Source organism: Rattus norvegicus, chromosome 10 (genome assembly GCF_021556685.1).
Source record: "Rattus norvegicus strain SHRSP/BbbUtx chromosome 10, alternate assembly SHRSP_T2T, whole genome shotgun sequence".
Taxonomy (NCBI): domain Eukaryota; kingdom Metazoa; phylum Chordata; class Mammalia; order Rodentia; family Muridae; genus Rattus; species Rattus norvegicus.
Genome location: NC_141543.1, coordinates 39668624 through 39694494, shown reverse-complemented (window position 1 = coordinate 39694494; position 25871 = coordinate 39668624). Strand labels below are relative to the sequence as shown.

Sequence of the window (25871 nt, the reverse complement as noted above, 5' to 3'; positions counted from 1 at the left end):
GACTGAAGGAACAGCCATTTAGAGCCTGCCCCACATGAAGCCCATACATATACAGCCACCAAACTAGATAAGATGGATGAAGCTAAGAAGTGCAGGCTGACAGGAACTGGATGTAGATTTCTCCTGAGAGACACAGCCAGAATATGTCAAATACAGAGGTGAATGCCAGCAGCAAACCACTGAACTGAGAATGGGACCCCCGTTGGAGGAATCAGAGAAAGGACTGAAAGAGCTGAAGGGGCTTGCAACTCCATAAGAACAACAATGCCAAGCAACCAGAGCTTCCAGGGACTAAGACACTACCCAAAGACTATACGTGGACTGACCCTGGGCTCCAAATTCATAGGTAGCAATGAATAGCCTTGTAGGGGCCCCAGTGGAAGGGGAAACCCTTGGTCCTGCCACGGCTGGACCCCCAGTATATGGGATTGTTGGGGGGCGGTAAGGGGAGGGGTGGATGGGGAGGGGAATACCCATATAGAAGGGAAGGGGGAGGGGTTAGGGGACTGATGGCCTGGAACCCGGGAAGGGAATAACATTTGAAATGTAAATAAGAAATACCCAGTTTAATAAAAATGGAAGAAAAAAAAGATTGCCTGTTTTTTTTCAGTTTCAAGAACACGATTTAAAATTTTCTATTTGAAAGTCACTAAGGAAATATATTCTAGTAGTCTCCACCACCACCTAGGAAATTATGTCTTGACTTCTAAGAGAAAAGTATATTGGGTCCAGAATTCTTGACTCTGTGAGAAATATATAATTTTATTCAAACTTCTTTCTCCTATTCTTTGTCTCTTCCTTTTCTAAGTACCTTGCACAGAGCCCCTTTCACATCCTTGTTCCTTAGGGTATAAATCAGAGGGTTCAGCATAGGAGTAACTATGGTATAAAAGAGGGCAGCGAACTTTCCTTCACTCCCAGAATACATGTGGACAGGTTGGAGATACGTGTACATGGCTGAGCCATAAAAGAGGGAAACCACAGTAAGGTGGGACCCACAAGTCCCCAGAGCCTTTCTGCGCCCAGCTCTTGACTTGATCTTCAGCACCGCATGGGCAATGTGTGCATAGGTGCCTAGAATTAGTGCTACAGGACAGACCAAAATTATAGCCCCTGCCACAAACAAGTTGGCCTCTGTTCCCCCTGTGTCCTCACAAGCCAGCTTCAGGAGAACAAGCATCTCACAGAAGAAGTGGTTCAGGTGATGGCCACAGAGAGGTATGGTCATGATGAGGCTTGTCTGAGTCAGAGAGTTCACAAGGCCTCCCACCCAGGAGGAGATGGCCAATGTGTGGCAGAGAAGAGGGTGCATAATGCTGGTGTAGTGTAGTGGACGACACACAGCGACATAGCGGTCGAAAGCCATCACCACAAGGAGCACACACTCAGCTCCACCCAGTAAGAGCGCTATGAACAACTGGGTCATGCACCCAGCATAGCTGATCATCTGATCACTTTGGGAAAGACTGATTAGAAGCTGGGGAACAGTGCTACTGGTGAAACAGAGGTCCAGGAAGGAGAGGTGGGCAAGGAAGAAGTACATGGGTGTTTGCAGCTGAAGGTCCTGTTGAGTGAGAACAATAATGGTGATGTTGCCACAGAGGGTTAGAGAGTAGAAAATTGAAAGGAGGACCAGCAGGATAAGTTCCAGTCGAGGCCAATCTGAGAAGCCTACCAACAGGAAACCTTCTAAGCTGAGATTGAAACTTCTCATAGCCTCCTCCTTTCACAGACTGTAGAAGACAATCGATTGAATGCTTCTTATTGTGACAGACACTTAGATGCTCCAGAGCTGAAAGGAGTTGACGTCCCACTTTGCTTCACAGAGCAGTTAAAGCTAGATGAAAGCCTTCTTCTGCTCTCTCTTCCCTTCACGTCTGTTGACTCTGCATAGGTTGCATAGGCTGAAGACACAGACAGCCCCTATTCTAAATCCACCATCAGCTTGGATTCGAGGAGCAGTAAGACCTGCGGGCATGAAAGATTACCATCAAAATTTAAAACATTTTCTACAGTGGAAATGCTACACTTACATCTACAGTGATCTCCTGAGAAGACCATTATTGACAGCAATATTGATTAATATTGATTAGCAATCTATGGGCTCACATTGCAGGACCAGGGCTGACAGTGATGGCTGGACCAAACTTTGATTAGACTTAATTATGTGATCTCTTTGCCCCACGTCTTTCCCTATTTAAACCTCAGTCTCACGATGAACGTGCATTCACTGGATTTCTTTGCCTGCTTCTATTCCCAGTATGATTGACTCTATAGCCTTTCTCTGCGTCCTTGTCTTCAGTTGCCTTGCTGCTATTAGTGGCTGAGTCTAGCTGTTGGTATCGAAGTGGGTAGAGCTTTTGAAGTTAAAAAAATCCACCACAGCTCACAGAATATGAATTAAAATATAATCTAAAATGTTCCATGTACACCCCAGAGTTGTAGGCTTCATATTATACTTGACCATTCAGCTCACCTCTACTCTTCAGGCCTGAGTTTTCTATTCTTAATTCTAGTCTTATTTAGTGCACAGAAGATTAGAGCAGCAGCCACGTGGTCTTTGCTAGAACCACATTCCTTTTGCCCCTTCGTTTTATGACTTAATTCGGGCTACCTAATGCTCTGGCTAGTGCATTTTCAACTCTGTAGGGGTAATACAATGCCTTCCCCACAGTCTTGACTTGAGGACTCCAGAGCACCACTGTGGAATCAGCAGCAGCAGCCCAGCATCGATACTCTGTTTCTCTTATATGTTCCTTTGCTTATTAGTCCATGAGCAAAGAGTTTCAGAAGAGTAGGAGGAAGGAGTAACCAGGATCAGTTCACCGGTTTGCCCCTGGCTGCTCATCTTCCTGCAACTTAGTGCAAATGAAGAGTATAAGAGTCTTTGAGGTCTTGCTCAAGACCAGCTGTCATCTGCCACAAAGAATTGAGAGCTTGCAGCTCCACTGTGGGGCAAATACAAACACAAATATGCATCATGAATATGTTATCACTTCCTACCCCCCCAAACCTCAGACAAGATGCTCCCTTCTCTCGAGACCTGTCTTCTTTACACAGTTTCCTCCTCTCTTCCACTATGTTGCGATTCTTTTAAATGTGCTTTTGTGCCTCTATGTACAGTGACTCTTCAGCAGTGGAGAATGGAGTGACAGTAAAACAAAATTAAAATTAAAAAGTGGCTCCTTTTCGTCATCTAAGAAGGGATGATGCATCACTTTCTTTCGAGGCATAGCAACTTTAAATAAAATTTGTTGAGTAAAACATTTGACTCTCCCCACAAAAAATCAATAGAAATTAATTTTTTTCCTGAGAAGGAAGATTAGTAACACGCTCTAAATGTAAGAAAGATATTAAAAAGTTGATTCTTTCAAAAAAGCCATGTGCTGATTTGCTGAGGTGAAACTCTAAGCAATGGAAGGTTTTATGATATTTGTACACAGATCTTTTACCTAAGTTTCAGTCTCAGCTTAGAAGGTTTCGTGTTGGTGATTTTATCCCAAGATGCCTTGTTCTTTAATTCTCTTATGCAGGAAACAGTGACACTATTTTTCTTTCCTGATAGTTGGTTATCTTTGGAGGCATGGTTAGATTTTTATGTGTTTGGACATGGTAAGCTAAGTCAGTTCTTCTATTAATTCTGTTACTGTTCTGCTTTTGCTTTTGTGTCTTGAGTGTCTCCTCTTTATATTATCATGCCACTCATAAATGCAGAGGTTACTTTTTATTTCTTTGTCCTGGGGGAACTGGATATGTATTGTAGAAGGACAGAAAGGGACCCACATCCCACATCGTATGTAACCATTAACTGAATGTAGGCAAGGATTTTTTTCATGAGTACTTCAAAATGTAAATGCATAGAGGAGAACTTTGATGTTGGTCTTGGCTTTTTTTAAAAGGTATTGCAGCAAACACAAAAACTAGCAACGGTGAAACACACCATGGACTGTGGGAAATAATGATGTCCCCAGGTAGGTTCTTCAGTTGTGACCAGTGGGACAACCTGGTTCAGGCTGTTGATAGTGTGAAAGGTATGCTTACACAGGTGTCAGGGGAGGGGGACAGAGAATAAGTGGACAATTTCCATAAACATTACTATGAGTAAGATTGCTCCAAAATAATATCTACTTTAACAATCGTAAGAAAAAAATGAACATTTAAACAAGAAAATAAGGAATGAGAAATACTTTCTATGCTAAACAACAAATAAAGATACTTTACTTCTAAATAATTTGCCTTGTAAGAAACATCAACAGAAGTAGTTTGAAGAAAAACAAAGTGAAGCGGATGTACATGAAGTAAAGAGCAAGAAGAGTAAGTACCGGTGAAGTCAATTTTATTTGTCTGGTTTTTTATTTAATTAAGAGATAATCACATCATTTACTCCCTCTCTCTCCTCCTTTCTTCTCCTCTCTTACTTGTCATCAACACCTTCCCAAATTCATGGCCTCTTTTGTCATATATCCATATAAATAAAAACATATACATATAATCTACTGAGTCTGTTTGGTGCTATCAGTGTGTAACATGTTTCTAGGGGTGACCATGTGATATTGGATAACCTATAGGACCCATCACTTGGTGTTATATAACCGATCAGGGGCCTTATTCTTGGGGAAGACTAATTCTACTTTATTTAGCAGTTGTTAAACCCTTCACTTAGGGGAGGATCTTGTGAAATTTCCCTCATCTATGCTGTCATGTAAACACTTTTAGGCAGCCATGTTGTTGATATTTTATGGTCATAGCTAGAAAGCACAATCCAAATGCATAGTTCCTGATCCTCGGGCTTTGATCATCTTTCTACCTCCTCTCCCATGATATGCCCTTAGCATTTGGGGCAGGTATTGCGTTGTAGGTATATTGATTGGGAAAGGGCACTACATGGTCAATTGTTCTCTGAATTTTGAAAGATAATCTAGGACTGCTGATAAGATGACAATGAATTCTGCTTCCTTGGAATCTAGTCTTTTTTAAAAGATCTGTCTGTCTGCCTGTCTGTCTGTCTATCTACTTTACATGAGTACACTGTAGCTGTCTTCAGATGTACTAGAAGAGAGAACATCAGATCCTATTGCAGAGTGTGGTGAGCCACCATGTGGTTGTTGGGCATTGAACACAGGACCTTTGGAAGAGCAGTCAGTGCTCTTAACTGCTGAGTCATCTCTCCAGCCAGAATCCAATCTTTTACTTGGCATCTGCAGTCCGAAGACTATACAATGTTGGAACCTTTTCTCTCCCTGATCCATCAGATTGACTTTTTTCTTCCTACCTGAGGCATTGGGCCCTCCCCTGCATGACTGCTTATGTGTATATTGTTTGACAAATATATCCCGATTTCTAATCCTCAGGGTCTTTCTGCGAATTGGCTGACTTGCAGGAACACAATATCCAAGCCCATCTGTAGTGCCATAATGGTTTTCACTCAAGACTGCCTAGTGACTTCCTACATTCAGCATGATTCACCTCGCTCTCTTTGCACTGCTCATGTACCTCAGGATCCAATTGCTGGAGTTATGACATCTTTACAATTTTTAATACATCTTCCCCCTTCACTAGTAGCTGGGGTCTGACTCATGTCCACATATGATAATCAAGACATTAAAATTACCCCTGAGAAACATTTCCATTCTCAAATGGGAACTATAATTTACTGATCATATGAGTAGATCTGGCCTCTAGTACACCTCACACATTATTTCTTTTATTTCAGCCCCTTATTAAACATAGACTCATTACTTATACAATATAAACTGCATTCAGTTTCCCCTCCCTCTCTCCTCCCAGTTCCTCCTCACCTCCTCTCCTATCCAATCCAGATTCACTTCCCCTCTGTCTCTCACTAATAGCAGGCTTCTAAAAGATAACAGTAAAACATAGCAAAATGGAATATAGTTAGATAAAATAAAAACCATTATATTGAAGTTGAACAAGACAAGCCAAAAGAAAAATAAGAAATCCCCAAGAGAAGGCACAAGAATCAGAGATCTACTCATTCACACATTTAGGAGTCCCATTAAAATACTGACTGAATCCTATGATATATATTCTGAGGACCTGGTGCAGACCTGTGTGAACCCTGTGATTGCTGATTCAGTCACTGTGAGTTCATATGAGCTTTGCTCAGTTGTCAAACATTATTTCTACTTCTACAGTTTAACCAACATATGTTTTGACTATGGTCACAATGACTCAGGGCCCAGGCAGAAATGAGCCTTCCTATGGGAGCTGGGTGCATGTGGGTGAGAGGTGGTAGAGAGGATGCTTTAGAAAGCATATGGAGGTACAAAGGCCTCCTTCCAACTGATGAGTCTCTAAACATGGAGGAAAATGGATGTTTTCCAGTGTTCTATCCCTCAAGCAGAGGCCATTGCTTGAAAAATACCCTGTCTTGTTTATTGGTGAAGGCAGAGGTGACAGTCAGCAGATATAACTGATTCCAGATGATGCATGTGTCAATCCCATCCATCCCTGGATGTTACAAGTTATTATCTCCCAACTTCACATTTACTGAGCAGTCTGCACCATCACACAGAGTACTGGCTACTATACAAATTCCTGGCTGTAGAACCTCGACTAAACATCTAAAATCAAAGGAGAGTGAAACTGAGAAGCCATCTTTTGAAGTCGTTCCTGAGAAACAGGTGTTTCTAATGGAGCACTAGAATCTGAAAAGAGAACTTCTAAAGATAGCTGGGATCATTTGCATCAGGGTGAAAACATGCGTCCTATGGAAAATGCCACATTGTCACCTTGCTCTTTTCTTACATGCACAACCCAGAACAGCTGAGCACATTTACAGGAAGGTGAATGTGACTCACCAAGGAACACTTGAAAAAAACGAAGGAAGCTTGCTAAAAGCAGCTTGTTGGCAGAGGAAGTGATATGCAGGCAACTTTAAGGCTTCCTGTTCCCTCAAAGGGTATAAGATTCCTGTCTAGGATACTCTAAAATGTTTCTGCATAGATGAAAGATTGTATTTGTGATTTGGTGCATTCCAGTAAGTACTCTCTACTTCCATAATCTTACGTATATTTTAAAATTTGACTCCTGCCACTGACCTGTTTGGCACACAGACGTTTGCGTTGTATTACAAAAGCCAGGGATTACCTACGCTCAAATTCCTGGGTGTATTTTCAATATGTCTGTGTATGATATTAAAGAATAGCCAACTTCTGTGTCAGTATGTTTAAATCATTTTCTTACAGGATGCAACTTTATATCTTTCAGTCAACTCCACTAATTAAATTCTATTGCTTGACTGTACTGGGACTAAAATCTAGCTATGCAATTCCGTCTTCTCTCTGAGCAAATGTAGTTCCACAAATTCCTTCCTAACCTAACTTTGTTGTTTGATCATGTGCTCTTGGAGTGGAATATAGTCTTACTTTCTGTCATTATACCTGTAGTTGTGGCTTTTTAAATTGTGTTTGGGAGATTAATATCATTAGTGAACTTAACTAGGGGTTAAAACATCATCCAACTACACATATGTTACAGTTGTTTAGCTTGGCCTTCGTGTGGGACTCCTAACAGTGGGAGCAGGGACTGGTTCTGACTGCTACCAGCCTTTTGAAACCTTTTCCTTCTATTGGATTGCCTCATCTAGCCTAAGTCGGAGAGGATGCACCTAGTCTTACTGCAACTTGAGATGCCAGCACTGTTAGATATCCTCTCCTTTTCTGAAGAGAAATGGAGGAGGAATGGATGGGGAACAGGCTGAAAGACTGGAGAAGAAGGAGAGGAAATTGTAGTTGGGAGATACACACACACACACACACACACACACACACACACATCCTTCAACCATTCTCCAGTCATTGCCTGATCTGGCTGCTGTTTCTTCTACACTATATATCTCAGGGTTTTCCATAGTATCCTGAGAGTCTTTAGGAAGATCTCCTGCAAGGCTTGTCTATCAAATATCCAGTAGCAACCCACTCAAATTTCTACTATAGAAAACAAACAGAGTACAGTCAACATAATTGACATTCAAAGACTGAAATAAAAAAATGTCTTGTTTTCGTTGTGACTGCCTCAGTCTGGAAGAAATCCCCCCCTTTAACTACACCTCCAAGAAATTATGATTTATTTCAATAACTCTGACAGATCCTCTACTCTGTCATTTGGGTCTGGTGTTTGGAATTTCTTTGGATATCAAAGCTTTGGTACATGTTATCTACCATAGATGAATGCTAATTGTACAGTGTAATATTTTCTATAGTTTAACTGTGTATCCTGAGTAGTTTGCCCAGTCAGTGCTTACCTGGAGTTCAAAGTCTCCAACAATTCTGTTGACTACAAAGGAGGAGTGATGCCCACCAGTGATTAGTGACAGCTACTGAGGTTCTCTTTGATCTTGATCCCACCTTTGTTGGGAAGGACTCAGGTCAGAGCTTCTGTCTCAATGAAATCATGGCAGTCAGTGTTCTTCCCTCAGTAGCACAGAGTGCTGCTGCTGCGTGCTTTCATCAGAGATGAAAGCAAGGATGGTGGAGAATATCACCTGCCTTCTGATCACCAAACTATGCCGGCATAGTGTGGCAACATTTCTTGACTATGCATTCATATATATGTTCTTTGGTGACAATGGTATGGGGAGTGAATTGTCGAGTGTATGTGGTCTTGGAGACCTCTGGGACCCATTGCTCCAATTACAATGAATAGACAGTCCCTCTAAGATCTGCCCTGCAGTCCTCAGGTCTCTATTCCCCATGCTCTGCCAGACCAATCTGACTTACTCGTTATTTTCAAAATACAACTTCTTACTTGCTCATGGGACTCTGTAGCCTGGGATACATTCTACCTTTTACTGTGACCCCCTTCCTACTAGACTTTCACCAATCAGACCGAATGCCATGTCTCACGTGAGGCCTGGCATGTTCATGACATCTCTAATATGTTTCTTCTCTGTACCTTCCATGGGATGCTCATATATCCCCAGATCTGTTTGAAAATAGAAATATATTCAACTTATATTTATTTCCTTGCTTCTGAGTACAATACTTTCTGAAAAAATGTGTAATATATTAATATTTATTGCTTTGTATCTTATTTTTATTTCTAATAGTCTTACAAATTTATATATTCACTTAAAATAATGTACAGAAAAAATAATACTCTTTTCATACTAGGGTAAATAAAAAGTCAATACACAGTGTTTCCTATAGTCACTTAAAAACACACTATGACTGAAGGGAATAGCTTTGCTATTACTAGTCTTGTGACTTGCCATGCTTGAGCCTTAGTTTCCCATCTGTAAGATGATGGCACTGTGCTCTATCTTGTGCCACTGCTTTTAGATTCCTGCCATATGTCATATGGTCATTCAGCGATAGTATTAAGGTAATATTAATTTTTTGGCCTTCACTCTGACTGAAAGAAACACAAAAAATATTATCTTTGATCCTAAGAAAGTTCATAAACAAAGGAAAAGAGAAGCTCAGTCTGAAAGCAGGGAAAACATGTTAAGGCTTTCCTCCTTTTTGGTGGACCAGTGGGTTTTGTGGGTCTACTAACAGAAGTATGGGTGAAGACTTAGCTACAGAAGCCGGGATGACTCAAAATTAGATGGGTAAGAGAAAGTCCACATCAATGAGGGTGAAAGCTTCGGCCCATAACACAGCTCATAGGCAACTCCATAGGTTCTGGCATCTATCTGCTCTCCGCACGCTGGCTAGTCAGAGTTCCCCTCAGCAACTGCTGACTCCGGGTAAGGCTCTCTTTTGGACTCTTTTCATTATATCTGGGCCAGCCTGCAGTCGTTGCTGCCCACATTCAGGACTGATCTTAATAGACACAACCAGAACTTTACAACTCTCCTAAATGTTTCTCAATCCAATCAAGATTAACAACTGTCAAAGAAGCCTTAAAAATCCATAAAATGTCTCCAGGTAGAATATGGTTATGATTTTTATTAGTTTTGCATAATGGGATGTTTTGGAGAAACTGATAGATTTTTTTTAAATATATGAGAGTTTTGTTTATAGTATAATGAGCACACAATGATTTTAATAGCTTTAGTAAGATGTAATTAAGCACATCAAGGGGGCTTGGCTCAGTGGACAACAGTATTACTGTGCAAATGTAGGGTTCCAAGACACTCAGAATCCACATAGAAGCTAGACAGGTATGGTGACCAAGTACATCTCCCAACTGGGTACAGAGTTTGGGCTGACATCTGAGGTCTTTTAGATACTGTCCAGGTCCTTCTGGCTTTTAGAGTGTTTGTTAAGAAGTAGGGTGTAATTCCAATAGATCTGCCTTTATATGTTAATATTCTTTCTTTGTTCTGTAGTTTAATGTTTTGATTGTCATGTGGTGGGAAGATTTTCTCTTCTGGTCCAATATATTTGTTGTTCTGTAAGCTTCCTGTGTGTTTATAGGCAACTCTTTCTTTAGGTTGGGGAGATTTTCTTCTGTGCTTTTGATAAAAGTATTTTCTGGGCCTTGGAGCTGGGAATCTTTTCCTTCAATTCCCATTATTGTTATATTTGGTCTTTTAATAGTGACCCAGATTTTCTGGATGTTATGTGTCAGGAACTTTTTATATTTACCATTTTCTTTGATTGATGAATTGGTTTCTTCTATTTTATCTTCTACACCTGAGATTCGCTTCCATTTCTTGTATTCTGTTGATGATTTTTATTTTCTGCTCTATTTCATAGGTTTTCCATCTCCAGGATTCCCTGAGTTTGTGTTTTCTTCATTGATTCTATTTCCATTTTCAGTTCTTGAACTGCTTTATCAATTTCCTCCGTCCATTTAATTGTATTTTCCTGTATTTCTCTAAGGGATTTTTTTTCATTTACTCTTCAAAGGCTTCTATCATTTTCATAAGATTGGATTTAAAGTCATTTTCTTGTGTTTCAGCTGTGTTGGGATAACTAGGGCTTTCTGTTGTAGGATAGCTGGGAAGTGAGGTCAGAAAATAGAGTCCAGGGGTTTAGTGCAGTTTCAGGCTGCTGGGTGTGCTTTAAGAGGACTTCCTGTTTTACCCTTAATAATTAGTTCAGTATCCTCAAGGCTACTTCCTCACCAAATGAAGTCATAACCCTTGCTGTGCTGTCTGGTGGACACTGTTCTTAGGGGAATCAGACCTGACAAACAGCGTAGTCCACCTGTGCAGACATAAGAGAGAGCACATGGGAAGTGTCTTGGAAATGAAAAAGCCTGCATCAACTCTACCACGTGATGTTGAGTTTGTATCCTATGACTTTTCGGAACTTCAGAACTATTTTTAATAGTTCTTTTGGTGAACTTTTAAAGCTTTTTATTTACATAAAGTGCTGTCATATTCCCATAGTAACAATTTGGTTTTTCTCATATTTAGTTTGGATGAACTTTAATTTATTTTTCTTGCTTGACTGCTCTCACTAAGACTTCCAGTACTATGTTCAGTAAAAGTTGTGAAAGGAGCCATCATTGACTTGTTCTAGATTTGGAGAGGAAACTTTTTTTTCCATTCAATACCCAATATGTATACTTAAGATGTATGACTTATTATGTTGGGGTACATTTCTCTAGCTAATTTATTCAGACATTTTTATCTTAAAGAACTCATGAATTTTATAGTTTTTTATGAATTGAAAGCATATATTTTCTTTAAATTATTTTTTCTCGAAAATAGATTCTTCTCTCTTACACTGCATGCTAACCACAACTTCTTTTCCACACATTTTTCCCATCTCCCCCAACTTTTCCCTTCTTCCCTAGATCCACTCCTCCTTTGTTTCACTTCAGAAAAGAGCAGGCCTCCAGGAGACAACAACCAAACATGACAAAACAAGATACAATAAGACAAGGCAAAGGCCCTCATATGCAGGCTGGACAAGCCAACCCAATAAAGGCATCATCATATGCTTTTTGGTTCTTTGTTTCAATGGTGTGTGTCATGTGATTGATGTATATTGATCCATTCTTGCATTTTGGGGAATCATATTTATGTCATGGTAGATCTACATTTTAATGTACCATTGGATTTGATTTGCTACTGTCATATTGAAAATGTTTGTGCTTATGTTCATCAGCGATATTGGGCTATGATTTTGTTTGTTCGGTGTGTGTGTGCGTGCGTGTATGTATGTGTGTGTGTGTGTGTGTGTGTGTGTGTGTGTGTGTGTTTATCTAGTTTTGTTATCAGGGTAATTCTGGGCTTGCAGAATGAATCTGGAAGAATTTTCTGCTTTTCATTTTTTCTGGAATAATCAAGGGATGTTCGATGTTGGTTCATTATTAAGTTTGGTAGAATTTAACAGTAAGCCATCTGGTACTGGGTAATTCCTTGGTGAGATTCTTTTAAAATTACTTATTTAATCTCGTTGATGGCTATTGATCTGATAAATCTTTACATTTCCTTATGATTCAGTCATGCTAAGCTGAGTATATTCAAGGATCCATCCACTTCCTTTAGGTCATCGAGCTCATTGGTTTATTGTTTCTCATAGTGATTTCTTTTTTTCCATTTCCAGTGTCATCTGGAATAGGTTTAATTTTTTAGAGTTCTCTTTCTCTGATTTCTAGCCAAGGATTTGTCAATTTTGTTTTCTTTAATAACCAGGTTTTCATTTTGTTGATCACTTCTATATATGTATGATCATATATAGAGTGACTATATGTATGTATATATGTGTGTGTGACATGCATATAGATACAATGTACATGTAATATGTGATATGACATATGTGCAACTTGTATATATATAATGTGTATATATAACATATCTAAAATTATAAAGACATATATATGTAATCTTTATACAAAACTCTCTATAAAGTGTTGAAACTGCAAATGAGAAAAAACATACATTCATCTAACATTGGCTTAATTATCTTAATATGATTATCTCAGGTTGCATTCATTTTTCTGCATTTTTTGCTCTTTGTGGCTAAAAATCCTTTAGCTACTCTCATAAATGAGAAGGTTCATGGAAGGTTCATGGATACCCAGGGATTAGAGGTTTCTATGAAAATGAAAACTCCATCCCACAAGATATAAATTGCAAAAGCAATGGCTGTGTGTGCCCTGCTGTACCAATTTTTTTAAAAATCAGTTTTGCTATTTTCTACTGATCACCTTTTATTCACCGCATGCCAAATAAGAGAGTAGTGCGTTAGACACAAAACTTTAGTCTTCCTTTCTCTATTAGGTATTTTATATATATATATATATATATATATATATATATATATATATATATATATAGTGTTCAAATGCTGACCTTTCGTTTAGTGCTTAGGTAACTGAAAGTAAGCCATGCCAAAACTGCTTAAACTTCACTGCCTTAGCCAGTGAAACTAATGAAGTCAGGAGAGGGAACATACCCATTTAAAATGTTGAGGAACTAATTGTGACAATGTACATTCTTCAGCATAGATCTTTTGACACGAAAGATTCAAGAAGTGGGAATGTACATTCAGTTCATGTGAGGAGCAAAAACATTCCCTCTGGTGGCAGAATGTCCCCAATGCAGAAGAATGCAGAAGACAGGACAGAATAGAGCAAGGAGAATATGTGATGCACTTTCCGCTCGGGTTTGGTTTCCCTCACAATTATATTCCTTTCCAAGTTCACTGCTCTATGATTAAGCTTTGACTCTCAAGACTGGCTGGACATACATCTCAGTGATACAGCGATTTCCTAGTATGAAGATCACTAGTTTCAATACCCAGGCCTTGGGGGAAAACTGGGATGAGGAGGAGATCCTTTCTCAGAAAAAGAGAACCATGAAGTGCAATTATATGGGTTGGATTAGGGTTACAAAATCTGTCCCAGTTTCATGATATGTATACCCAGGTAAGTAAATTTTTAAAAACTGTAAAGCTTAGTTTAATTATGGATTACCAGAGAGTATATTTATATTCTCACAATTATTTGTATAAAAATATTTCAAAGACTACATAAGTAGCAATTGCCATTGGAAGAAAGACTTTTATCCAGCCTGAAAGATACTAAAACTTTAAAGCTTATTTACAAGGACATCTACACTTTTGTCTGAACTCTCATTTAAGTTCACGAAATGAAGCAGGTGTGGTAGTGTCTGAAGACTTGCTGGTCCCCACACTTCTTCACTGTCTCATCTCTGACCTTACTCCTAGGCTACTCTACCTTTCCTTTTTGTTATAAGCTTTCTCAATGCTTAATTTTTTCTTATCATTTCTATTCTCTTCTTTCCTCAATGGAAGCATCTTCACCATGGTAACAAACAAACTTGTGGCCCATCTGACTATATATCAATGCTTTCATTTGGTTCCATTCTACTGGTTTTGTATTTTCTTTAATTTGAATGAAATCATATTTAAAACTCTACAGGTCTGAGTACCTACTTCTGTCCACAGTCCCCTTTTATTTCTGTAGTAACAGGAACTAAAAGGCTTAAAAGGCTGAGGTGATCTGAGAACTTAAACCCTGAGGAATGAGAGGATGCTGAACTAGTTAGGAAACAGTGTGATGAGCAATGTTCTATGCTTATGGGCAAAGTGCCATCTACATGACATTCATTTGGGAATCACTGGCTTTGGAAAGGGGTGTAACATTCAATTCACTCTTCAACCACACTCAGAAATTCCCACACACCTGTGCTATTCTCTGCACGAGGTGAGAATACACCATCTCCTCAAATGTTCTTGTGCAGTGTTTGAGATAAGGCAACTTTTACTCCTTTCTTGCAAGGACTGTAGACATTAACATACAAAGCAGTTAAGAAGATCTTGATTTCCAGCTCCCAACAAAGAAAGCAACCGAATTCTGAGACGTACTGTAGGCTTTTTCTTTATCTGTAAAAGGGTAGACTTAAGGATATGAGAGCTATCACAGAAAGTTGTAGTGGTCCTGTATTTTTTCTCCTACTCTTGGCCTGTGCTCCTCCCTAGCACCTTCCACAGAGCGCCCTTCACATCCTTGTTCCTCAGGGTATAGATCAAAGGGTTGAGCATGGGAGTCACTATAGTATAAAAAAGGGCAACAAACTTTCCATCACTCTCAGAATAACTACCCTTGGGTTGCAAGTATGTGTAAATGGCTGAGCCATAAAACAGGGAAACCACCAGGAGGTGGGACCCACATGTCCCAAAAGCCTTTCTGCGGCCAGCCATTGACTTTACCTTCAATACTGCTCTAGCAATGTGTCCATAGGAGCCAAGAATTAATGTTGCAGGGAAGACCAAGATTATGGCTCTGGCCACAAACATCTTGGCCTCTGTATCTCCTGTGTCCTTGCAGGCTAACTTGAGGAACACAGGCATCTCACAGAAGAAATGATTTAGTCGGCGTCCACAGAGCGGTATGGTCATCATGAGTCCTGTTTGAATCAGAGAGTTCAAGAAGCCTCCTACCCAGGAAGCAATGGCCAATGCCTGGCAGAGAACAGGGTGCATGATGGTCGTGTAGTGCAGTGGACGACACACAGCAGCATAGCGGTCAAAAGCCATCACCACCAGGAGCACACACTCAGTGGATCCCAGAGCAAGAGATATAAACAGCTGGGCCACACACCTTCCATAGCTGATGATCCTGTCAAGTCCATGCAGGTTGATCAGGAGCTGGGGCACGGTGCTGGTGGTGTAGCAGAGGTCCAGGAAGGAGAGGTGTGAGAGGAAGAAGTACATGGGGGTGTGTAATCGAAGGTCCATTCGGGAGAGAGCTATGATGGCGGTGTTGCCAAAGAGAGTTAGGGAGTAGACAATTGAAATAAAAACAAAAAGGATGAGTTCCAGCTGAGGCCAATCTGAAAAGCCCACCAAAATGAATCTCTCTTCTAAAGTGGCATTGAAACTGTCCATAGCCTTTTATGTGCAGAATCAGCAATGGGTAACTTAGTGTGCACTATGAAGATCAGGAATTTATAACATTCCCTAAACCAGGCACTTTGATTTCCATATTGCTGCTCAGTTACATCTGTTGAATAGTCTTTCTCCCATTATTATAGAGATCAGTGGATTAGAATGATATAGCATTTGTTTGAACTTTAGCCCTACTGCCTGAGTGTTGCAGAACTCTAGTCACGTTTGTCAATTCCTTGAATCTGATGCTTCCTTTTGTGAAAGTAGAGGTGATATCTTGCCTGGATAACTAAACAGATGTTGGTATCCAAATGTACTAACATGGAATTTGTGTTTTAAAGATCAAATGTAGGGCTGGTGTTTGTCTTGCCAATAGGGTATTTAGTTGTGATTTCAAGTACTTCAAAAGTTAAGTAAAATAAATGAAAATTCAACATGCAAAAATTCACATGGAATTCTGTGTATTCTCTTTTGGCCTCCATGAGGCACAGTGTTGCTGTCAATTAAGTCCCAGGGCTAAGCAGGCAGAGATGACATGTTCGTCCCCTTCTGCACATCTGTCACCTTCTGCTCAGTGTATGTGATTTGAACACTAATTTGCAGAGCTTTGGTCACACCATTGCCACCTGACTTAAGAAGAGTGGAGCTCTGTAGTTTTAAGGGACAATCACTCATAACCAATTTGTTTTTCTTCATGACTCATCATGCTTGCAACGTATGGCATTTTTTAAATCAACTTTTCAACCACCTTCAGACTTCCCAGGAGCAGTTGTTCTCATCTCTCCATTCCAAAGTTCTTGGCATCAGTATAATCTAGAATTTATTGCTTTCAATGAAAATCTTTCTCATCTCTTTATTCCTCAAAAGTTTCTGGGTTTCTAGGCACCATACAACACGGTGAGTTAAAGAAGACATGGCATCCCTTATAGCATGCTAACGTTAATAATATTAACAAGTGCTATGCTACTGTTACTTTTATCCAGGGCATATAGAAGATGTAAATAGCTTTGTTTTGTGTGAAATGGATGATTTTTCTCTTCAATATAGTCTCATGAAATGTAATTAACCATGAATACACTCTGATGAATTATAGCAGTAGAATATGTGTAACATTCCTTACCATGAAGGGTTAATAGTTCTTGTGGTAAACACATGAAAAGTATATGGAAGTCTTCATCACAAAGAAAGAAATCAGTGTTGACAGAAGTCCCACCTCTGCTTAATATGAGAACTTGTGCCAAGTTTATATAATGCTTTTTATTAAATCTGTATTAGAAGGTCACTAATGGCACCATGCTCATTCCATGCTGCAAGGTATGTATTGGAGTACCACACTACAGCCTTTTCGTAAAAGAATGGAGAAAATGTAAATTATAAATATAAAGTGTTAGTATACATGCTTCTCTAATCAATGCAAGTAAGACAGATTTAATGGGGACTAAGTGCTGTGATGCATTTTTAAATTTTGAGAGATGTGTTGTATGCACTTTTTTTTTTGTTCTTTTTTTCGGAGCTGGGGACCGAACCCAGGGCCTTGCGCTTCCTAGGCAAGCGCTCTACCACTGAGCTAAATCCCCAACCCCTGTTGTATGCACTTTTAATACTTGTGTGTCCTACCAATGTTCTTTAAAGACCACCCAACTGGATCTGCTGAATTTACTCAGCTGATCACAGTGCACAGTGGAGGAATAAAAGTCTCTCAAGAAACATTTCTGCGTGAATTAATGAATGTGTTCCATATCCTGGTATTGTGAAGGAAACACATGAATATCTCAGGCATATTTACTATGCAATAATAATGAATTAGCAATGTCCTGTTCTCATTTATGGCATGCTAGATCCTGGTCACTCATGCTGTACACACTAATCACAATTATATTTATATTATCATATAGACACTCTTTTTTTTTCTTTTTTTCAGAGCTGGGGACCGAACCCAGGGCCTTGTGCTTGCTAGGCAAGCGCTCTACCACTGAGCTAAATCCCCAACCCCATAGACACTCTTAACATACCTACAATTCAACAAAATATCAAAGAATTATTATATGAAAATTCCTGTAATTCTGATCCCCAAAGCCTTTAACACAATGTAACCAAGAGCTACAGACATTAAGCAGCTTCCACAGCCTATGAAACAACACTGAACAGGCAAAGTTGAAGTGAGGTTTAAAACCTCAGCTGGACAGAGATGGAACTGAGAGGACCGTTCAACGATTATTTATGTTACGAGTAGAAACGAGAAAGTGACCCTGGAGTAGTGTCCAAAGAGTCAGTTTGGATATGTAGTGTCCATTTGACTAATGGATTTTAACAAATCCAAGCTAAGATTCAATAATATTCTGGTTCAGAACCTAAAAAAGGCCCCTTAGTTTGGGAGGAAACCCAAAGGTAATTTCTCTTCATGTGCAGCATTCTCAAACCAAACTTGCTGAATAAAGCCCTGAGCAAGAGTCTTCATGGGAATTTCTCTCTTTGACTCATTGATATATCATGTCAACTATTTTCTCGATAATATTTTTAGTCTTCCATTTTCTTATGAATCTAGCTATGAAAAATGCAGGTTCTTATAGTTTCCCTGACAAAACTCAGTTTAGGAAGTTGGACTATTTCAGACTTAAGTACCTAGAGTAATGACCAACGCATGAAAGTGCTTGATATACCCCTGAGATGACAGGGATAGACTGATTCCAGATTTGAATGGGTCCTTAGGCATGAAGCACTGCCATTGTGTCTGTCTTGTGTAGACAGTCGGGTGCAGACATAGCCTTGTTTACTTGGAATCTGGTCTTGTATTTGGAGTCTAGTGTGCAGTGAGAGTCTCAACACCTTGCTGACTGTAGCTTAACATTTCTTCATCTCTGCTCCACTGTACTGACTTTCCTCAGCCTCACCAACACTCAGTCCTGCTTCTGTTTGTGAGAAAGGATCTGAGGTTCTGATCCGCATGACTCTAGAGAATAGTCTGATCTTCACAACAACAGCCATGCTGTCTGAAGTGAAATTCTAAGTCACATCTGAAACCGATGCTAGTGACGGTCTGCGTCTAGTACAGCTTACCTCCCTCTCCCCGTGTACCTATTACTTAGGTACCACTCGTTGCAGAAATGACTTCCTCTACCTCACAGAGCTTTCCTCTACTCTTTCTCAGGCTTTGATGGGCAAGTTAGGCTCATTGTATCTATACTGGGAAATCATAAATAAAAATATCCTGTGAGCCTTTTCTAGTTTTCAACATTAGATTCAAATTTATTCAATATGAACTTACATAGGTCCTTCCCATCATTTATAGTTCCATATCTCATAGCCCAGGCAAAGATTCGATTGTGGTAGCACTAGTTCAGGGACTGAGCAGCTCTGAGGGTTACTGGGGCAGTCCAGTGTCTGTGGATAAGAGGTGAGGAAGACACAAATAACATTATATTCAGTCAAAGATCGAAAATAATGGAAAATAGTGACATGTAAGTGCGAGTGAAGCTGACCACTTAAAATTTCTATCTCACTTCATATTGCTTAAATATTGTATTTCATTGAAGAAGAAAATGACATTTATCTGAACCATTCATGATGGCTTCTGTTTCCATCCCATCTATCCACTACTTTCCTACAACTGCATCCCTAAACAAAATATGATGTCTGACGTCAGACAGAATACAGTGTATTAAGGAAGTCCTTGGTAGAAGGTTGCTTTAAAACTCTGATAACAGACCAAAGGACAATAAGGTTTACAAAGCATATAAGCATTGTAGATATTGAACAGATGATTTAAATAGTGTTTTTAGATTAGAAAACAAGTGTGTAAATTCTTTAAAAGCAGCACACAGAAAACACACCCCCTTTGCTTTGTTCTTGAAAGGTCCAGACTTAACCCACTGGTGACATTTCCAAGAAGGCAGGTTGTGACTGAGTGTGAGCAGATCTTAAAAAGGACGAACTGATCTAAAACTACAGTGCTGCTCACTTAGAGCTGAAGATTTGATCAGAAAACTGTAAAACAGTCCTACAGGCATTGGCTGATGCACTGCGATGTTGGAGACTACGTCTCAGCCCCGATCTTTGTTTTGTAGGTCTTTTAAAAGTTTATTTTTTGTAGCAAATCTCTTTGGGCCACACAAACACTCTTGACATTTACATTCTTGATTTTTGGCTACAGCAAGGCCAGTGGATATCTGTGTTCAGCTTTCTGTGTGTTTGTGTGCTTGACTGTGTGCATGGGCAAAGGTGTCCATACGTAGTCTCCATAACCAGTTTATGGATCAGGATTCATGATTGAATTTCTCTTCTAATAGCACGTGTTGTTTCATGTTTCATGCCAGTCCACTAATTTAATATTGTCAGGCTGCAGTGGGACACTATTCAAACTGCAACATTCAATCTTCTATCTGAGCAAGGGGTGGGTGGGAGATTCTGAGGAATTCTTTTCTAATTATCTTCCCTGTTCACTGGATTTTACAATCAAGTCTAAGTCCACTTCTTTCTATTATACCACACAGGAAGCTCTGTCCCCCATATTTGGGCTATTAACTTACTATCAAACCATTTCAGGTACCAGACCAGCCTCCTGCCCCACATGTTCAGCTACAGGAGCAATAAATCTCTGATCAGGATATTGTCCTCCACACTAGAACCATGGCACCCCAGGCTGTTCCAAAGGTGTTTTCCAGGGTGATCTTCAATACTGGGAATCACTCCAAACAACATGATGACAGTCAATGTACTGTCACAAAAATCACAGTTTGAATCCTGCTACCTTTTTTTCAGATGAAAGACTAAATTGACAAATTGCTTATTTTGTGTCTCAGTCTAAGACTGGGTTTCCTCTCCTTGTCTATCTTCCAGAAAGTTTTCCAAGTGCTGAAAATTGAAAATTTAATATGCTGTACATGTTCAGGTTAGAGGATAGATGCCAATGAAGAATATCAATAATAAAGCATGCCTTTTCATAAATTTAATGTTTTTATGTGCTCCAACCAGGAAGGTAGAGAGTAGGACCCAGTGCCAACTGCCCAGTGGAATATTGCCATTAGGAATTGTACACGGAATCCTGAGAATCTCATTCAATCACTACTCACCTAGAGCTCCAGGAGAGAGAACCATTTCATTTACTCCCCTAGATTCTGTTGGCTTGTGAGACACATTTAACACTGTCCATATCTAGAGAGGTCCAAAGTAGATTTATTTCTTTGAGGTAATGTTACATTTTATGGGGGAGAGGTTTTGAGACAGGGCTCCCATCCTGGAGAAGTCATAATTAACCTAGAAAGTAGAGGTATGCCTCTGTGTAGCCAATATTTATTCTAGCCAATGGAGACCTGGTAGTAGTACCTGGTTCTTTCTCAGAGGACCTCTGGACTTTAAGGCTATCTACACATATCCCTATCCTCAGAGCATGAACACCTTAGTTCTGTCCTGGGGGCATTGTGTATTTCTCCTGAAAAAAAAATCTGTTCATCAAGAATGGGCTTGGAGACCTCTGTGCCCCAATGTGGCAATTAACTGCAGTTGGCAGACTCTCAAAGACCTGTCCTACAGATCTGGCTATTCTCTATGCTGCACCCAAGCTAAACAGCGCTATTCAGCATGCTCACAACATACCTTACTCACTCCTAAGACTCTGCATATGGAGATCCTCTGGTTCGGCCCAGGTCCAATCCACAGTCAGACCAAATTCCATGTTTCATTTGGAATTTGACTGCACATCTCCTTCAGTGGACTCCTCAGACAACCCTTTTAGTCTTTCCTATAGGTGACCGTGAGCCAAAACTAATCATTTGTTTCCTTGACAAAAAGCTTGAAATGAAAAACAAAATACTGTATTCACTACCAGTATTTAATGTTTCATTTTTTATTATTATTCTGTTTTGTCCACAATAAATTTTAAAATCAATATGTTCTGTGGCAATGCAGACTCAGTGAGAAAAAGGGAGATTTTAAAGTGGCCAATGGACAACCAGGGCACTGAGAAAACTGTCCTCAACAAGTTCTAAGCCTTTTTAAAAATATGTTTCCGGAGACTTTGGCATCTCTGCAAAGAGGAAACCCATAAATGTGGGAATCTCTCTCCTTCTCAAGAGATCAGCCTTCAGCTCTAGTAGTGACTGTGCCCTTGAAGACTTTGGGTGCTCAAGGTTTTCTGGTGAAGCCCCTTTATGGATAACCATGCGATTGATTCCTCAGGTGACTCGGCACTGCAAGTACAAGTTCAAATATTTGTTTAGACAAAAACGCTTTCTTTTCTGCCTTGATTTGGATTGTGTAGTAACTAAAAAAAAATCACTAAAGTGTGCAGTATAGGGGAAATTAGTTGTCTCTAGTGGAATCTCCCTGGGCACACAAACCATGTTTAAGGCAGGCCCCATGCCCAGCAGTAGATGTCCAAAACCAGGTGAACTCAGTGGCAGTTTCAGAGGATGTGTCTCTCATACTGCTGTGTTTTGACATTTTTAAAGGAAAAATCCTTACCAGGCTCTTGCTTTTCAATTTTGTATTTTTACAGGATTTCTCAATAATCAAGTGTGTGTGAGTATGTACATGGGACACTGGAGTCTGGTCATCTTCCTCGGGGTGGGCGGATCAGCTGGTCCAGTATGAGTGCAGTGCAAGTGGTGACCCTGTCCACTTCAATGGCAGTCATCATCGTGGTTAGCAGGACAACGAAAGGTCCTTTTCACCTGGGCTCCACCATGTTCTGGTGAGGTCTTTTCATGTAGACCCAGTCTTCTGGTTGAAACTTTTGTGGTTCTGAAACAAGGCCGGCTTCATAGAGGGCACAGAGTTTAGGCCAAACATACTTATATGAGCCCACTGGATTGCTCTGATCCTAGTTATTAATTCATCATCTTCCAGTTCTGCAACTGCAGCCAATTGCAGGTTAGGTTCAATGGGGGCAGGGACAACATACATAATCCCCAAAGGGGTTAATCCCATCTGGTAAGGAAAATTCCTTACCTGATATAGGGCAAAGGGAAGGAGCATCATTCAGGTTCCACCAGTCTCCATGGTTGATTTAATTAAGGTCTCTTTTAATGTTCTGTTCATTCTTTCTACCTGTCCTGAACTTTGGGGTTGATATGCACAATGTAATTTCCAATCTGCCCCAATAAATCTTGCTACATCCTGGCTTACCTTGGACACAAATGCTTGTCCATATTCTGACCCCATATGAGGGAATTCATACCTGGGTAAGATATTCCCCAGCAACTTCTTAGCTATTACCTTTGCAGTCTCGGTCTTCACCAGGAATGCTTCTATCCATCCAGAGAATGTGTCCACAAACACCAAAGTGTTTATGTAGGCATACTTCCCTGGCTTGATTTCTGTAAGATCAACTTCCCAGTAGGCTCCAGTGACTTACCTCACAGTTGAGAACCTGGATGTTTGGCAGTGTTGTGGGTATTGTTTAGCTGGCAAGCTCTGCAGCTTGACACTGTATTCTTGAGTGTTCTCTGCACGTCTCTGAAAGTCACCTTAGATTGTCTTCACTGTATTGGCCATCTCTCTGACTCCCTTGTGAGTGACTCTGTGGATTTTCCTGAGGTTGGTTTTTGCCAAGGAGGTGGGTAATGTTGGCTTACCTTCAGCTGTTTGCCACCAGACTTCTCAACATTGATTCATGGGCTGATTCTTAGCCCATCTGATCTCCTCTTCCGTATAGACTGGGAATTCTGGCAGGTTGGGGTTGGTGGCTCAGGCAGGATGGCAGCCAACATGGAGGCAGCTGTTTCTTCCAGGGCTACCTCCTTAGCACTTTTGGCCAGTGTTGATTAGTAAGGTTTGATATTGAGTCATGTGGGCATTACTGAGCCACTGATCAGGCGGCTGTTAGAGTATCCCTTCAGTTGCATGGGATGTAGTTATGGCTAAATTCTGTCCCAAAGTTAATTTATCTGCATCCTTAACCAATATAATGCTGTAGGTGCAATGATGGTGGCCACCCTAACTTCTTTGACAAATAAGCCCCTGGTCATTTCCATGGCCCAATAGTTTGGGTAAAGATCCCATTGGCTGTTCCTTTATGTTCCTTAATGTTCATTAACACATAGACAGAATGGCTTAGTAATGTCTGGGAGCCCCAAAGCAGGGGCCGATAGCAGGGCCTGATTTATTCTCTCAAAGGGCCTTTAGTATTACTGAGTCCAAGCAAAGTGTTTGCCTTCCTTGGCGGCTTCATATAAATGTTTGGTTTTCTCAGCAAAGCCTGGAACCCATAGTCTGCAGAGCCTGTGGACTCCAAGAGCTCTCTCCCCTGTCTTGGGCTCTGGGGTGGGGATGTTGAGGATCTTCTCTTATCTAAGCCATCACTGGCCCTCTTTCAGAATATAACTAAGATAGGGGACTTCTGTCTTACACAACTGTGATTTTTTTTGGCAGATGCCCAATATCCTATGTTTCCCAGGGCCTGTAGGAGATTCTGGGTCCAAATAGGTCACAACTATTAGGTCACCTATGTACCAAAGAATAGTTATGTCTGGGTTATTAGCCCGGTACTCACCCAAGTCGTCATGCAAAGGTTCATCAAAAATAGTGGATCCAGGTCAGACGTCCATTAATGCCTCTTTGGGTATCATACTATTCAAAGGCAAAATATTCCTGGATTTTGGGAGCCAAGATTAGGCTGAAGAAGGCATCTTGTAGCTCTAGAATGAAATACCATTTCTGAACTGGTGGCAACTAGCTCAATAAGGAGTAAGGATTAGGCACTATGGTGGGGGTGGGGTGTATGTTCATTACCCTACAGTAATCTTCCCATACATAGGTCTTGGATGGGGTGGTAGTCATTGGAATTTGGCTTCTTCACAGGCAATAAAAGGGTGTTCCATGCCGATTGTCATGGCCTGAGGACTCCCAGACCAAGCAGTTTTTGGATATGGGGGGTGATGCCCTTCCATGCCGCTTGAGACTTGGGAAATTGGTGGACCCATGCTGGGTCTTCCCCACGGCTTAAGCTCTATAAATATAGGAGGTTGATGTTTCTCCAAGCCCAGGCCTGGGGAAACTTTTCAACCAAACATCCAAATCTTATTTGGGGGTGGGGGTTAGGGGTGGCTGGTGACTTGTATAGTCTATGCTCATGCTCAGAAGCCAAGTTAAGTGTCAGTACCTGGATTGGATCACTGTTCTGATCCATTAACCAGAGTTTCCCAGGTTTAAAATGAATTTGGGCCCTCATTTTTGCTAGGAGATCTCTCCCCAGTAAGGGGTAGGGGCACTTGGGAATGACTATGAATGAATGGGTTACCAGTCCCATTCCTAAGTCTGCTTGATGTTCTTCAGGTAGTCCATGAATATTGTTTCATGCCTGTGGCCCCCTGAACCCAGTACTTCTTGGAAGACAGTGGCCCTTCAGCCTTTAAGAGCACTGAATGTTAAGCTCCAGTATCCACCAGGAAGTCTAGAGGCTTCTCTGCTCTAAGGGTTACCCTGTGCTCAGGGAGAAGGTCCAAACCCTGTCTCCCTCAATCTTCTTCCTCAGTGACCATAGTCTTAACCTTTGGCTTTCTCTTTGGGCATTGCTTAGCTCAATGTCCTTCCTCCTTACAATAGGTGCATTGGTTCTTACCTAATATTGCTCAACGACCTCCTGTAGGCTCTATTCCTTTAGCCATACTTTGGAGCTGGCCCTTCCTTTCTCTTTGGTCCTCTATATTATTGGCAAGAAGGATTTTGGCCAAATCTCTATTCCATATCTTTCCTGTCTTAATCTTTTCATCTTTAGTCTCCCTATTATGGTACATCTCTGCAACCTCCACTAAATCCCTCAATGTCTTCTCTCTAATCTTTCTAATTTCTGTAACTTCCTCCTGATGTCTGGTGCCAAGGGATGTATAAACACCAGTGCTATTGTGTTAGAATTCTCTGCCTCCTCAGGGTCTAGGTGCCTAAAATGGTGGAATGCATTCATAATCTACTCAAGAAACTCTGCTTGGCCATTGTTACTCTCCTGTCTGACATCATAATCCTTAGCTAAATTTGTGGGCCACTGAGCAGCTGCCCTGAGATCTGCTATTAGAGTTTGGTGATAGACTCAGGGATGCTCCCTGTCTTCATCCATATTGTAGTCTCAAGCTGATCTCCTGAGGGAAATCCATTGTCTAT

General features: G+C 40.6%; 2 protein-coding genes across 4 annotated transcripts; both read right to left on the bottom strand.

Moving 5' to 3' along the window:
* Nucleotides 1-739: 739 nt before the first annotated feature.
* On the bottom strand, nucleotides 740-25871 carry Or2y14 (olfactory receptor family 2 subfamily Y member 14). Of its 3 annotated transcripts, XM_087573518.1 has the most exons (4): nucleotides 25336-25871; nucleotides 24268-24412; nucleotides 19045-19160; nucleotides 740-1968 (listed from the first exon to the last, which is right to left on the bottom strand). In XM_087573518.1, exon 4 carries the CDS (start codon nucleotides 1712-1714, stop codon nucleotides 782-784), a length of 933 nt encoding a protein of 310 aa, XP_087429644.1. In that variant the 5' UTR covers nucleotides 1715-1968; nucleotides 19045-19160; nucleotides 24268-24412; nucleotides 25336-25871; the 3' UTR covers nucleotides 740-781.
* Nucleotides 14844-15779, bottom strand: Or2y1 (olfactory receptor family 2 subfamily Y member 1). The gene is given in 1 exon segment (NM_001001093.1): nucleotides 14844-15779. A coding segment is annotated over 1 exon segment (936 nt).